General features: G+C 49.8%; 1 protein-coding gene across 1 annotated transcript in view; it reads right to left on the minus strand.

Annotated features, from left to right (window-relative positions):
• RHPN2 (rhophilin Rho GTPase binding protein 2) overlaps window positions 1-15,107 on the minus strand; it is a 62,462-nt gene that overhangs the window by 39,473 nt on the left and 7,882 nt on the right. Inside the window, exon 4 of the mRNA XM_029924259.1 lies at window positions 3,082-3,197. Within this exon, the coding sequence (XP_029780119.1) occupies window positions 3,082-3,197 (116 nt within the window). The remainder of the gene's footprint in view (window positions 1-3,081; window positions 3,198-15,107) is intronic.

The following is a 15,107-nucleotide window of genomic DNA, read 5'->3' on the forward strand; positions in this document are numbered from 1 at the left end:
AGGAAAAGAGAGAGAATATTGTCCCTGCTTAGCCTGGAAAAGTACACTTAAAATGTCTGTTATCTTCCTAATCAAACCTCAGGAAGCTCACGGGCTCTAGGCCAAGATGGCTCAGAGGAGGAGGGAGACCCTGAAGGGGACACAGCCTGGCCCCTGCCAGTTCCTGCCCGGCGTCGCAGCCCCTACCAATGTGGGTACGCCCTGGGGCCCTGGCATTCCTGCATTTTGGGGGACACTTTCCCAAAGGCCACCCCGCCCAGTCCCAACTGCTCGATCTTTATCTGAGGTTTACGGAGGGACATCCGGGAACCCGAAAACAGGTGCACAGGATAGCGGGGGCCCAATTTATGACTTAAACCACCCTTTGCCAGCAGGGACAGCCACCTAACCAGCCGCCCCGGGACAGCCACGGGGCCAGAGCTGGACTTGGCTGAACGCCACATTTGTTTGCAGGAAACTGTTGGTGCCAATGGGGTCAGATTAATAAATACCTGTGGGTTCTCTCTCCCAACACTCTCCAGAAAGGGCCACTCTGAACTTTCAGGTCAGGTCACTGCGAAAATCATTAACAACCCCACCCTACCCCCACCCTGCCAGCTCAACAAACGCTAACTTGACAATGAGCTTGAACCACTGGACCCCAGAGGCTGTTTGCTGGTGTCACTAAAAAAGCAAGACGGACCAAAAAAACCACGTTCGTTTGCACCTTGGAAACGCCAAGGTCCCTGGTCAGAGAGGGCCTCCCTGACTGGCCTGTTTCTAAGGCTGTGCCGCACGTCAACTTCTACCCCATTTCCCTTCCGTCGACACCCTAGAAACATCGCCTCTGACAGGACTGGTTTGCTGTGAGTAAGGGCCCCCCACAAGAGACTTAGCATCGCAAAAGCAGGGCCTCGTTGCACAGCCGGCAGCCTTCTCCTCTTGCACCTCTAACAGTGTTTGCCACTTCCCAGGCGCTCAACAGATTCATCTACAGGGTGAGTGACAGGCCAATCAACTGCAGTTCGCTCCTGGGAGCCACAGACTCAAGGCCGCCCCCCCCACCCCCTGAGCCACAGGGCTGGCCCATCAAGTGTCAGCCAAAACGGTGGCCACAGATCACACCAGGGGGAATGTGCCTACGCCCTTCCCAGCACGGCAAGCCCAGCCCAGGGCCGCACTCCTGAATTGGAGCCCCTCCTTAAGCTTGCACCGGCCACATGAGGTCCACTACACTGCAGCCCTGACGGTCCCAGGTCTCCAGATGTCTCTGGGGACAGGGACACTGCCAGACATTTTAAAAGGTAAAATGCTGGGGTGCCTGGGTGGCTCAGTCAGCCAAACACCTGGCTCTTGACTTCGGCTCAGGTCGTGATCTCAGCTTCATGAGTTCGAGCCCAGAGCCTGCTTGAGATTCTCCCTCTCTCTCTGCCACCCCCTCAAAATTAAATAATCAATTTTTAAAAGTAAAAAAAAAATAAAATAAAATACAAGGGGAAGTGTCATGGGGCACCTGGCCAGCTCAGTCAGTGGAGCGTGCGACTCTTGATCTCAGGGTCATGAGTTCGAGCCCCACATTGGGTATAGAGTGTACTTAAAAATAAGTAAATAAACTTAAAAAAAAAAAAGGTGAAATGTTGTAATAGTTTCCCAGTCTCCAACAGTAACGACCCAGCTTCACCCCATTACAGAAGTAGCTGGAGAAGAGGGTCCCGGAAGCCTGGCCAACCCAGGACTTGCGATCTCTGTGTAGTATCCACGCCTACACAAGGCACAACAGTGTTGTTCCCGAGTCAGTGGCGGGTTCAGGTGGTCGGTGGTATTCTCTTCTGGGCCTTTGGAGAATTTCACAAGAAAAACGAATAAAAGTAATCCATGCCCTTCGTAAAAGAACACCCCAAACACTGGAGGCCATAACATTACAGGTAAGGGTCACCTCGCCCCTATCCCTGGTCTTGCTCCCAAGAGGCAACTCTAAAGGCTTCTTTCTTTATCCTTTCTGGAAAAAGTCTGTGCGTGCACAAAAGCGAACATACCAACCCTTTAAAATACATATACGGGGCGTCTTCCTTTCCCCCTCACTTAATAGTTCAGACAGCTCTCCTAGGGAGCAAACACAGATGGGTTCCGAAATGCGTCTACCCTAAGTTCATGACCAGAAACCCCCTCCTGTCTTTCCTGGGTGCTCAGGTGAGCAGCCCACATGGAGAGGAGCCTGCTACTGTAACATCTGGGAGCATCTGACTACTGCAGCCCTGTTATGAACACCCGGTTTGGTGTATTTGTCTCTCCCAGCAGCCTCTGAGCTCCCAAAGGCCTCCAACAGTGCGGCTGACCCACTGGGAACGCCCATATCCATATCCTGCCAGGCTTCCAGGCTCCAGGGCCCTGCAAGTGCCCTGCATCTCTTTCTGAGGCTGCAGGAGGCACCTGTCTCACTTAGCCGGGCAGCAGGCACAGCCCCTACCCTGGCTCCTCATGCAGAAGGTAGCACGGGGCTGACAAAAGTTACCCCCAGAGCCCTGAAGGAAGAAAGTCTGCGCTCTTTATACACAAGGGGAGCCTGGCACACTGTCTTGAGTTGCACTGAGGGGTATAGGGACCCAGGTAAAGCTTCACTGAGTTCGAGGCTTGATAAGTAACCCGTTTCCCACCGAAGCATAATAACGAGTGCCCCAAGGCCATGGGATTGTACTGGGGCCTCTCATTAGAGGGCTGGGCACTGGCAATAGAAACGTCCCTTCCCCTCCCTCCGGCCTTCCTTTCCTTTCCACATCTAACCAACACTTACCAAGCTGTGATTCTAGACCAGGCGTGGGTTCTCCACTAGGCAACAGAGAAAACAGACAGACAAGTTGCATAGAAAGCAGAGAAAACAAACAGGCATGTGATCATTGGCTTCCCCTAGCCCTAACACCCAAGTAGGCAGGGTCAAATACTTGTCTTTAACATACTCAAGCTCCAGGCAATGAAGGGCCTCTGGACGCCAGAAACAGGGAGGGAACGCAAAGCTAAAACTGAGAGCTAGAGAGGCCGCCAGGCCGTCCTAGGAGTTTAGGGATGGAAAGACTCCCAGAGAGGCTGGCTCCAGCAGACACTTACTTCAGAAGGTTTTCTGCTCCTGTTCTCATCCTCACGGCTTTCAGGATCTGCTGGTTCAAGGCAGCCCTCTGGTTTTGCAGTTTGCTTCGGCCAGTTTGTGCAAGGGGATTGCAACCCTAAGGGAAAATGAAGAGATGACCCTTCAGAGGTCAGCCACTCTAAAAATGACAACGTTTAGGGGGCGCCTGGGTGGCTCAGTCAGCTAAGCGTCCAATTTTGGCTCAGGTCATGATCTCGCAGTTCGTGAGTTTGAGCCTGGCATTGGGCTCTGTGCTGACAGCTCAGAGCCTGCAGACTACTTCAGATTCTGTGTTTCCCTCTCTCTCTCTGCCCTTCCCTGCTCACACTCTGCCTCTTCCTCTCTCAAAAATAAATAAAACATTTAGAAAAATAAAAATAAAATATAAAAATGACAACATTTAGGGGCTCAGTCGGTTGAGCGTCCAACTCTTGATTTCAGCTCAGGTGGTGATCTAGTGGTTCATGGGCTCAAGCCCTACATTGGGCAATGCACTGACAGCACACTATTTGGGATTCTCTCTCTCTCTGCCCCTCCCCTGCTCTCATGTACTCTCTCTTGCATGGACATGCTCTCTCTCTCTCTCTCTCTCTCAAAATAAATAAACTTTAAAAATAAAAATGACAACGTTTAATATAAGAGAAATGTTTTAAAAATGAACCTTTTCCAAAAATAAAAGGAACATCAAAATGGAAAATACATAAAATATTGAAAAGTAAAAAACAAAATAAAAGTCATCTGTAATGATGCAACTTCAAAATAGCCACTGTGAATTAGTTTCTTTCCTGCTCATGCATTTTATGTATATTCCGTTCTTTTTCCCATTGGTGCAATGCTGGGAGTTCCCAAGACCAGCCTTGGGTTTGGAGATTCACTAAGGCCCACAGGACCCAGCATATAGTCACCCTCACAGCTATATGACAGCAGCTTAGTAAGGACAGAGCTGGATCACAGAGGAAAAGACACAGGTGGAGTCGGGAACAATCCATGTGCAGGCCTCCTTATGCTTCTTCCTCCCATGGGGAGTCACACAGAGCCTATTCTCCACCCCCCAAAAACGCAGCAGCATGAATGTCATGTCACTGCCCCAGGTTGGCCCATTAGAAAATCAATACCCAGGGATTTTACTGGGAACTGATCACAAAGGCTCCCCCTGCCTAGCACATACCAAAATTCTAGACTCCCAGCAGGGGCGCATCATAAACCACATGGCTGGGGCCATCTGCCTAGGGGAAGTGAGCCAACCTGTCAGTTAGGGGACAGAGGGAACACTCCCGAGACCCAGGTTCCCAGAGTCCAGGCCGGGGCCAGCCTTGTATGCAAACCTTCCAGCCTCAGACCTGCTACATTACCTCTCTTCTGCAGACCGGCACATATGGCTTACCGGAATTCCTCACTTAATACTCTATTATCAAACTTCCCTTTGCTTTGGAATGTTTCTCGAAACCTTGATTTTAACAATTGCATAATATCGTCTCTTTTTAAGGATTTACCATTTCTTTATCTTTGGACATTTACATTGCTTCCAAGTACCTGCTGTTATTTGATGCATATTTGTAAACATGAATCCTGACAGACCTCAACTTTTTTCTATAAGGTGTATTTCTAGGGCCGAGGTATGGGAAGACCTCCAGGGCACCCCAGCCTAATTATCCTCCAAGAAAGAAAGGTACACTCTGTTCCCCGTCCCCTCTCCCCACTCGCTTTAGGCAACCACAAATTTACTTTCTGTCTGTACAGATTTGCTTATTCTAGACATTTCATACAAATGGAATTATAAAAACTATGGTCTTTGGGGATGGCCTTCCTTCATGTAGCATGATTTTTCAAGGTTCATCCACGGGGAACCTGTCTCGGTAGCATATTCCTTTTTGCCGCCGACTAACCCCCCATTTTATAAATATACAACATTAATTTATTCATTCATCACATGATGGACATTTGGCGGTGTTTTCACTTTTTGGCTATTATGAATAGGACTGCTTAGTTGTGTGTACATTTTTAGGGAGCTGTTCTCATGTTTTTCTTCTTCTTGGCTATAGATCTAGGAAGAGAACTATTGTTTTTTATGATTAATTCGGGGTCTAACCATTTGAGGAACTGACAAACTATTTTCCAAAGTGGCTATACTATTGTACATTCCCACCAACAGTGTATGAGGGTTCCAATTTACCCATACCCTCAATAATACTCACTATTTTTCTTTTAATAGACAACCTAGTGTATGTGAAATCTCCTTATGGTTGGATTTGCATTTCCCTATCATTAATAATGTTTGACATCTTTTCATGTGCTTATTGGCCATTTGCGTATCTTCCCTGGAGAAATTATCGATTCAGATACTGGCCCATTTTAAACAGGGTTGTCTTTCTGTTGTTGAGCTGAAAGTATTATTTAAAAGAAATTTTTTAACATTTATTTTTGAGAGACAGAGAGAGATAGAGCACGAGCAGGGGAGGGGTAGAAAGAGAGAGAGATACAGAACCCGAAGCAGGCTCAACTCTGAGCTGTCAGCACAGAGCCCGACGTGGGGCTCAAGCCCACAAACCGCAAGATCATGACCTGAGCTGAAGTTAGATGCTGAACCGACTGAGCCTCCCAGGTGCCCCAAAAAGCATTATTTTTAATCTTTGCCAAGTTGCTATCCAAAAACAGGGATCCTGTTCTAACAATCTGTATTTATTATTGGTAAAGGCAAACTTATTTTTTCATTTATTATTGATCACTTGAAATTTGTTTTAAGTTTATTTATTTATTTCGAGAGAGAGAGCACACGTGTGTGGGAGAGGGAGAAAGAGAGGGAATTCCATGCTCAGCATGGAGCCCGAGGCAGGGCTTGGTCCCATGATCCTCAGATCATGACCTAAGCCGAAATCAAGAGTTGGAAGCTCAAACCGACGGAGCCACCCAGGTGCCCCAAGGATTGCAATGTTTCCCTCCGAAAGGTTTAAGAACTTTAACCTAACAGTGTCCTTCTCACCCCAGCAGGTAAAAGCCCTCTGATCTGAGGAGTGAAGGCTCGTCGTCAGGGTGGCTGTGGTTCCCGGGAGGGGCTGGTGGGCAGTACTCGGAGAAAAGATGCCCTTTCCAGCTGCGTCACTGCCCTTCGGCTCGGCCCCACCTCTGCCCAAGCCAGGCCTGGGGCCTCCACCCCAAGGAGAGAGAAGTTATTCAGAACCTTAATCTTCTCAGGGATTCCCCGTATCAGTGGCCTTTGGACTAGTGGGTCAGACACAGTTACTTAGAACATTTCTCCTTCTGCATTCTTACTCACCAGCAGGTCACCACCCACCTGTCCCCAGGCAATCCCCTGCCCCCCAGAGTTCAAATTACACAGGTATTCAGAATCTGATTTGGACTGGTCTTAAGGTTAACATCTTTCAAACCATTCAAGGATCCGTGATTTAAAAGTCAGAAAACTTCCTCCCAGCGCACGCAGCACTCGGTCTCTCAAAAAATAAACATTGAAAAAAAAATTTTTTAAAGCCAGAAAACTATCTTTTTCCAGATATAAGATTTAAAGGTCTTTAATGTCAAGCTAATTGAATATTCCAGACCTAAAATAATGGCCCTCCTCTTTCCTTTACACTTTCTAAAATGACTATGAAGGGACGGCTTGATCTAGATGGCTTGGTCTGACTCAGAAATCGCAGGGTTCACCCAAGCTGTGTTCCATGTTACAGAGAAGCTTTAATAACGCCTTCCTTTATGGACACTCCCAGTGCTAAGATAAGCAGCCATTCCAGCTCCCGGATGGAACTTTTTCCGGCTCCTATACTCTACCCAACTTCTGGCTGGCCCACAGATGGGGAGTCAAGTTTCTAGATAAGACGCAGGAATGCTTAGGATTAGATATGACTGAGTAATTGGAACCAAAACGACATTACTTCTTACTGACAGGTAGGAATGCTGGGCCAGGTGGAAACACCAGAACACCCACAGGACTATGTGGAAGCTTCTCGAAGCCCCAAGAAACAAGTCTGGGCAAGACGGCCTTAAAGACCCCTGGCATCTCCAGAGGCTGCTACCTGTCCACTGGCCCGTTCGGTGGCTCTCTGCGGGTGGGGACCCACGATCCTCGCCCATGCCTCAGTGCTTGGGGGGTCCCTAGCGGGATGGAGACCTCCTGCAAACTGGAATGAAGGTTTGCGCCAGGGCCCCAGGCAGCACCTGTCATACCTGCTTAACCTGGGAACCGGGAATAATAGGGAGGCAGGGGTGGAGGGTGGGGGCGCTGAACTATCCTGGCCTCGAAGGTCACAGTCTACAAGTCCTACAGTGAAGTGAGTCTTTCCGCCACGTGGAATCTGTGTGTGGGCATTTGTACCAATGTTATTAAAATGCTGGAAGACGGTCCAACAGCCAACACCCAGAAAAGCAAATACTGAGTGAGGCCTCAACTTCATCGCTGGGCACGTCCCATGAGTCAGACCCTGCTACGGCATCTGAGATCCATAGTCCTAAGGCTTGCAGGTTCAGTGAGCCACTCAAGGCAGGGAGGGTGGGAGCCGGACCCAAGCCCACGTCCCTGCTGCCACTGTTAAGGTGAACAGTGAGGCAGCCAGCAGCAGGGATGCAGGGTGATGCCGGCTGGGACAGCTTGCCTGCACCCGCCAGACACCTCTCACGTGCTTCCTGGCCGAGGACTCCCGGCATCACCATGCATACTTTGGGCACAGTGACCGGGTCCCCCTCTCCCACCTCGTAGCCCTTGACAGTCAGGGGTGGTAACTCAGTGCTCCCTCACCTCCTTTCCAAGAGGAAGAACACTGACCTCTCGCCTGGTCAGCTGGAAACTGAAGGCCACCAGCCATGGGATGGACTCAGAGTGAGCCCTGACAGAGGATAATCAGAACCCACGAGGAAGACATCTTCATTTTTCCCCCCACTGGCCTTTACCGTCAGCAGGGGAATGTCTCCCCAGAAATAAATACTAGTCCAGGAGGAACACAGATGAGAAACTGCTAGTAGAGCACCTGAACCCTAGATCAAGCCAGGCCTGACGCCATTCCTCTGGGCTGCTCAGTTACAGGAGCCAATGCATTCCCTCTCTTGCCTAAATCACTTTTTAAACTGAGGTACAATTTATGTATAATAAAATACATAGATTCTAAATACATAGTTCAAGGAGTTTGGAGGAATGTATACACCTCAGGAATCACTACCTCAATCAAACTTAGAACATTTTTAGGGCTCTTGGATGACTCAGTCGGTTTAGCATTTGACTTTGGCTCAGGTCATAATCTTGCAGTTCGTGAGTTCAAGCCCCGCATCGGGCTCACTGCGGTCAGCAGAGCCCACTTTGGATCCTCTGTCCCGCTCTCTCTCTCAAAAATAAACATTAAAAAAAAATTAGAGGGACGCCTGGGTGGCTCAGTCGGTTAAGCGTCCCACTTCGGCTCAGGTCACGATCTCACGGTTCGTGGGTTTGAGTCCCGCGTCAGCTCTGCGCTGACAGCTAGCTCAGAGCCTGGAGCTTGCTTCAGATTCTGTATCTCCCTCTCTCTGACTCTCCCCTGCTTGCACTGTCTCTCTCTGTCTCTCAAAAATAAATAAAAGACATTTTTTAAAATGTTAAAAAAAAAAATAGAAAATCTTTGTCATCCCCAGGCCAACAATAATCTGGGTTCCATCACCATAGAACTTGTTCTAGAACTCCATAGAAATGGATCATACAGTGCATACTCATCCATGTCTGGCGTGTTGTGTTCAATATTATGCTTTGAGAGTCAACCACAATGTTGCACGTCTCGGTGGTTTGCTCCTTTTTATTGTCGAGTAGAATTCCATAGCAGGGATGTGCCACACTGCGTTCATGTGATATGTTGGATTGGATTTTTCTGGCATTTGCAACTCATTTCTTAATTAGTCCTAATTAGAATCAGTTCACCTAGAGTGAAAACCCCACTTGTCCACACCCCCCTGGCATGCCCTTTGTGCACAGTCACAGTGCTCTGCTGGGAAGCAAGGGTTTAAAAGCGAAACCCCGGCACAAATTGGAGGCACTTCATTTGGAAGAAAGGAAAACGTACTCAACCTATATCTACAGAGACAGACGCTAGAAAGGGAGAAAGGCCAGGTCACCAGGAAGGCAGATGCAGGGGGACTGGAGTGTCTTTCCTCCCCCCGCCGGGGCCCCACTCAGCTCAGTGCCTGGCGCCTGGCTCCCCTCTACCCAGAAGAACGGTCCGGGCTCTTCTTTTGCATGGCCAAACGTAAAGCTGATGCATGCAGGTGTTTCCGCAGCAAAATGAAGGCACAGTGTGAACTTGGGGTCTCCAGGTCAGGCATAAGACTACCTATGCGGTGACAGGGCAGGATCTCCTAGCTGGAGCCCTTCCCACAGGGGATGGGAAAGAGGGGGCTTTTTGTTGCTCCTGTAACACAAAGATGTTTTCTATTTTCTCTGCCTTTCTCACTCCTTCCTGATGATGCAATCCCCCACTCAACCACCAAACTCTGGAAAACAGAATTGTTTGTTTATGAGCTAGCCAGAAGCTGTCAACCAGAAAGTACCGAAATAGCATGCAGTACCCTGCAATACACACATACATCTAATTTAACCTTTGGCCATGCTGCAGATTCAGGGCAGGTTGGATGAAACAGAATCTAGCTTTCCCACATCCATGAAAATTAAAACAAAAGTCCGGCATTTTTCAAGAGCCCTCCTGCCCTTCCAGGATCCCTACCAGGAGCCAAGGCTGCAAATCATGGAGCACGGGCTTGCCTCCAGCACCGCAACCATTCACATGGGGGGTGGGGAGGCCACTACATGAAATCAACACTTCACCATAGTCCTTAACTAAAGGCTCCCTGCAGTCACTTCTACGGATCTTTACCAACACCTCCTGTGCACCACTCAGTTCTTGTGCAATGTGCCGAATGAATAATAAAGCTTTTACCATCACCAAAATCTCCGTGAATCAAATATATTTCCAGTCCCAACGAATGACCTGCTTACTCCATCTGGAAGGATGCACTCACCCACAGTTAACAGTTTCTGCCTGCAAAGGGTGTCTGTGGGACAGGGGCTGGTGTGCGTGTGTGTGTGTGTGCCAATTTGTATATTTTTGTAATTACAATAATTCATGTTACTTTTATAATACAAATAACATTGGAGAAAAAGAACTACTTTTTAAAAAATTTTTCAAGTAAGCTCCATGGCCAGCATGGAGCCCAACCTGGGGCTTCAACTCATGATCCTGAGATCAAGACCTGAGCTGAGATCAAGAGTCAGATGCTTAACCGCCTGGACCACCCAGGCGCCCCAAAAAGAAGCCATTCCTAAAGTCCTTCATCACCTGCCCTTTTCTCTTCTTACAACCCCATCAAAACCTGGGACTTTATAAGTGTATATGGCCACAGTGAACTGTGTGGGTCTGACTGCAAAGGCCAGAAGGACTCACATCCCTCCCCCTGTCCCTGGTGCTGCAGGCAGCAGACCCTGCTCCCAGCCGGCACCCCTTGCCCCCCGCTCTGCCAGACACCCTGTCCTGTGGCCGGGCTGCACCCACAATTCCACTGGCCTCTGTGGCCACCTCCAGTGCAGCCTGTCACGAGACTCTAGTACCTGAGCCAAAGAAGGAAGTGGTGATCAGGCTAAAGCCAATGCTTGGTATCAACAGGTGGTGTCTTGGGAACCATCCAAATAGCCCCAGGAAGCAAGGGACATTTATACTGTCACAGCTAACTCATCATGCTGACTCTCCTCTGAGTCACCCTGAAAATTGTTTCTGCCAGGGGACCCCTCCTGGCCAGGATCCAGCAATGTGAAGAGGTGGTTGTCATACACGCCTCTGGGCTGCTAGTGTGCACCAGTGCAGCTAGGCGGACGCTCACCAAGGCCATGATCAACTTGGAGCCAGCCTGGCCTCTAGGACCCAGCTCAGACCATGGAGATGGAGGAGTACGGGGAGAGGCAGAGAGCAGCATCAGCAACCTTCACACCCCTCCTCCCTCCCTCCGCATGTGGGAGAGGATTCACGGCCCCAAGGGGATGGGTCCAGACACCTGGTAAACCTGGAGCTCATGAGCCCCCATGACCCACACTGTGCACTGTGGACCCAGCCCCACAGAAAGTTTCTCCGCACACAAGTGTGCTCATAATGACATGATGTGCCCACGTGTCTAACACAGAATTACATTTCACGGAGATGAAGGGTGCAGAGGAGGAACCCGGAGGAGTTTCTAGGTTATAAAAAAAAAAGAAGAAGAATTCTTCCATCTCTGCTGGAGCCTCGAGGAAGCCCAGAGTAAACAGGGACCATAAACCAGGACACAGTGAACCTCGGGAGCCTGTCCAGCCTGGAGGCTTCTGTGGACAAGAAACAACTTCTCCTCCAGCTCTGGGGTAAAAACAATGGAGCTAAATTCATTTCAGGTCATTAGTGTTCTCAGAGGATGAAGAGGAGCGATAAGGACAGACAATACGGCACTCTGTCCTGACTCTCCCCTTCCGCATGGTGCTAAGACCTTTCACACGCAGGGCCCTTTCAGCAGCCCTGGGGAACGGCTTTCTCTCGTTTGTCTCCAGCTGGTTTTCTCTCTTTGCCATGAACAGGATTTCCTGCGGGTTTGAGGACAACGGCACCCAGAAAGCTCACGGGACGGGACGTGCTCTAAGGATGCGGTGTCCTGGAAACGCACATTCCTCTGCATTAACTATAGGCGGGAACACACATTCTTCCATTCTCCCACACATGTTCATTAAGATGAGCATGCGAATCCGGGGAAAAGCTGCTCCATTTCCACTGGTCATTCTTTTAAGAAAGTAATTTATAGTTATAGAGCTTGTCCTTCTATGCAAACATATCAATGTAAAGAAAAAAAAAGAAAAAGAAAAACCAGGGAGAAGCCAGAAATGAGAGTAACACAATGCAATGGGCCACAAAGTATTCTCTGTGTGTCTGTTTTGAACTCGGAGACCCCCAAGCTGCCAGCCCAGGAGGCCTGCCCTGAGGCCAAGCTGTGTCCATGTCCTTGGGCTTTCTGCACAGCCAAGTCCCACATGGCCCCAAGAAGACCCTGATTTACTGGGGAATCTCCCTCTCTGCCAGTGAGGGTCTTGTACAGGGTCCAGGTCCTGCCGGCAAAGCGAACTTCTGGGCAATTCCTTGCCATTTTGTGAGCGAGTCACACAAAACAGAGTGGAAGCCCTGAATGTGGACCGTGGACCTCCACTTTTTGCACTCTGTTCTAAAGCAAAGAAGCGGATTCCTATTCAGGCATGGCCGGAGCTATCTGAACAAAGCACCGACTCCCAGCACAGCCCGCACCCCAGGACATGAGGCCCACTGTGGAGGGCCACCCAGCGGGGTCTGCCCTAGAATCTGACAGGGGTCATGCTTAGAGCTGTCAGTCAACAATGCTTTTTGAATGAATGGAGCAGAATGGCATTTTTGAGAAAAAAAGGGAGGGAAGAAAAGACAGGATAAGGAACAGGATAAAAGAGAAGGCTGGTTTCCGCAGAAATTAACCCGATCCTCTAAGCGTGCGCAAAGTCTCCAGAGTCCAAGGACCGGATGGGGGAGCCTGCTCTGGCGGCTCAGTGGGTCCTCCCTTACTGCCCCTGGTTGGCTCGCCCACCCAGGTTGCCGGGCAGCTACTTCCCATCCTGCCCTGCCCCTCACCTCCTGGCTTGTTCTCTTTCTCCCTTAAATCTTCAACCTGCCCTCCACCCTGACCTTCCTTACCTTCAGCTTTAGAAAGGCTCTAGACTTCCTCATTCTGAACTGAACCTGCCTTCCTGTCTCTCCTCGGTCCCCATCTCGCCGCACCCGTCACCTTCTCTGCCCTTCTCCCCTCTGCACCCCACCTCACTGGCTTTTGCTCCTGACTCTCTACCCACCCATTAGCTCACAACGCCCTGAATATCCAAATCCAGTATTTTCCAGTGCTCTTCTGGCATGTGAACCCCACCTTTCCAAGAAAAAGACTCTCCTCTCTCAGCTTCCTTGACACTGTGGCCCTTCTGGCTTGCCTCCCATCCCTCTGCCTGTCCCTAAGGGGAAGTATTGAGCCCTTCTCACAACACCCCAACTGCCTCTCATACTGGTGCCCCCCCAGCCTCCAAGTTGCCCCACCGCAGTGAGGTGCCTGCCCATCCACCCAGACACCTCCGCCAGACAGCAGCACCTTCCCCACCATATCCTCTCCGTTAGCCCTCCCATCCCCACTCACACGGCCGCTGCCAATTATTCTCACCTCCTCACTGGGAACCCTGCCTCCAGACCCCCAGTTTGAGTTAGGGAGCAAGCTGGTGGTTAGGATGGGTGGTGAGACTGTGTTTACACAGCACTTTACAACTGAAAAGCCATCAGTGGTCCATCAATGGGATCAGAGCAGAAAGGGCAGAGACAGTGAAAATTATAGGGGACTAAACCCCCCGACCCCTACTTGCCTCCCACCACTGCCTCTCCCCCCCCACCCCCCATGCAGAGACGGCTCAGCTTTCTGGGTCACGAATCTCTCATGTCTGGTCCTTCTTTCATGTCTGGTCCTTCCTGCAACACTCTGACGGACCCCTGAGATTCCCAGGTTCCTTTGCCAGATGGGTGACCCTGACCAGCCTCGTTCCCACTTACACCTCCACATCCTAGAGGCTCTCACAAGTGCTCTCCATTCCATGCCCTTGCCCTTGCTCTTCTCTCCACCTAAAGTGCCCTTCCGCCCTTTTCACCTGTGGAACATCTGCCTTCCATTCAGGAGCATTTGTTTCAGGTCAAACTGGCTCAGATCACAAAATGAGAAAGGTTCACCATCAACACCTTCTATTCTGGTACAAAGAACATTCTTCAGACTGGTACGATATAGCACTATGATCTATGATCGTCACAAGATCTCCTTTTCAAAAGAGGTGTTTCTAACTGTAAACCTGCGATTCACCGTATTTCACACCCATGATTCTCCAATATACCACCAGAGACACTGCATCTAAAAAAAAAAATACTCAACCAGGACACCTGGCTGGCTCAGTCAGTAGACCATGCCACTCTTGATCTCAGGGGTTGAAAGTTCGAGCCCCACAATGGGTGAAGATTACCTAAAAACAGACTCTTTAAAAAGTAAAATAACCCAACCTTGCATCCTTTCCCAGTTCCCCCACCAGCCATCCCCTCTCTTGCTTGTGCACATCCTTCCCTGGAAAACCTGTTCTGGAAGACTTGGGGACGTAACCTTCACAGGTGTTCTACACCTCTTCTACCCATCCCTCTGTCATCTCCCCTAAATGCTGCTGTGAGTCCAGACCTCCACCTGTTCAGGAAGCAAACAATTTAGGGAAAAAATGAAGTCCTGAAAGAGGCAGCAACTTGCTGAAGGCTACACACGAATTTCAGCAGGATGGCAGCCCGGTTCTGGGGCCTGAGGACCAAGATCCCGGGATTCCCAGGCTCCACTCCCTTCTGCAATTCCATGGCCTGTGATCCTGTCCCAAATGCCACACATAATTAGAAGTTATACTCCTGTAATTCCATGATGACATCCTTGAACTTAAATATGCCTTAAAACTACTCTCTCTCTTTTTTAATGTGAAAAGCAATTTAACCGAGAAGAATCTTTCCCACTCTATTGTCACCTGTTTCCGGTTCCCCTCCCCTGCCCATCCCCTGGGGCCACTGCTTCTCACCGAGGAGAAAAGCCCAAAGGCTGTGTCCCGTGGAAGAAGGAAGATGCCAAGATCATTTACCGACTGGATTGTTAGGCTTTGAACAACTGACTGTCCTGTGAGAAAGAGTTTCACTTCCCTATATATAATTAGGCGCTCTGCCTTCTGTCTTATACGTTATAAAGAAACAATCTCTCAACCCACCGGGCCAAACCTGGCCAACCTCCAAAGACTATTTTTAGATTCTTTGGAACCTACAAGGAGGCAGGGCGGAAAGTGTCACCGTGTCTCCGGGTTCCGCGGTGCCACCTGCGGACATCGCAGCGCCCCCGCTCCCCGAGATGGGGTCGTTTTTGACCGACTGGGCTGCAGGGCTGTTATCCCAGGGCCCGCCGCGCAGTG

Source organism: Suricata suricatta, chromosome 16 (genome assembly GCF_006229205.1).
Source record: "Suricata suricatta isolate VVHF042 chromosome 16, meerkat_22Aug2017_6uvM2_HiC, whole genome shotgun sequence".
Taxonomy (NCBI): Eukaryota; Metazoa; Chordata; class Mammalia; order Carnivora; family Herpestidae; genus Suricata; species Suricata suricatta.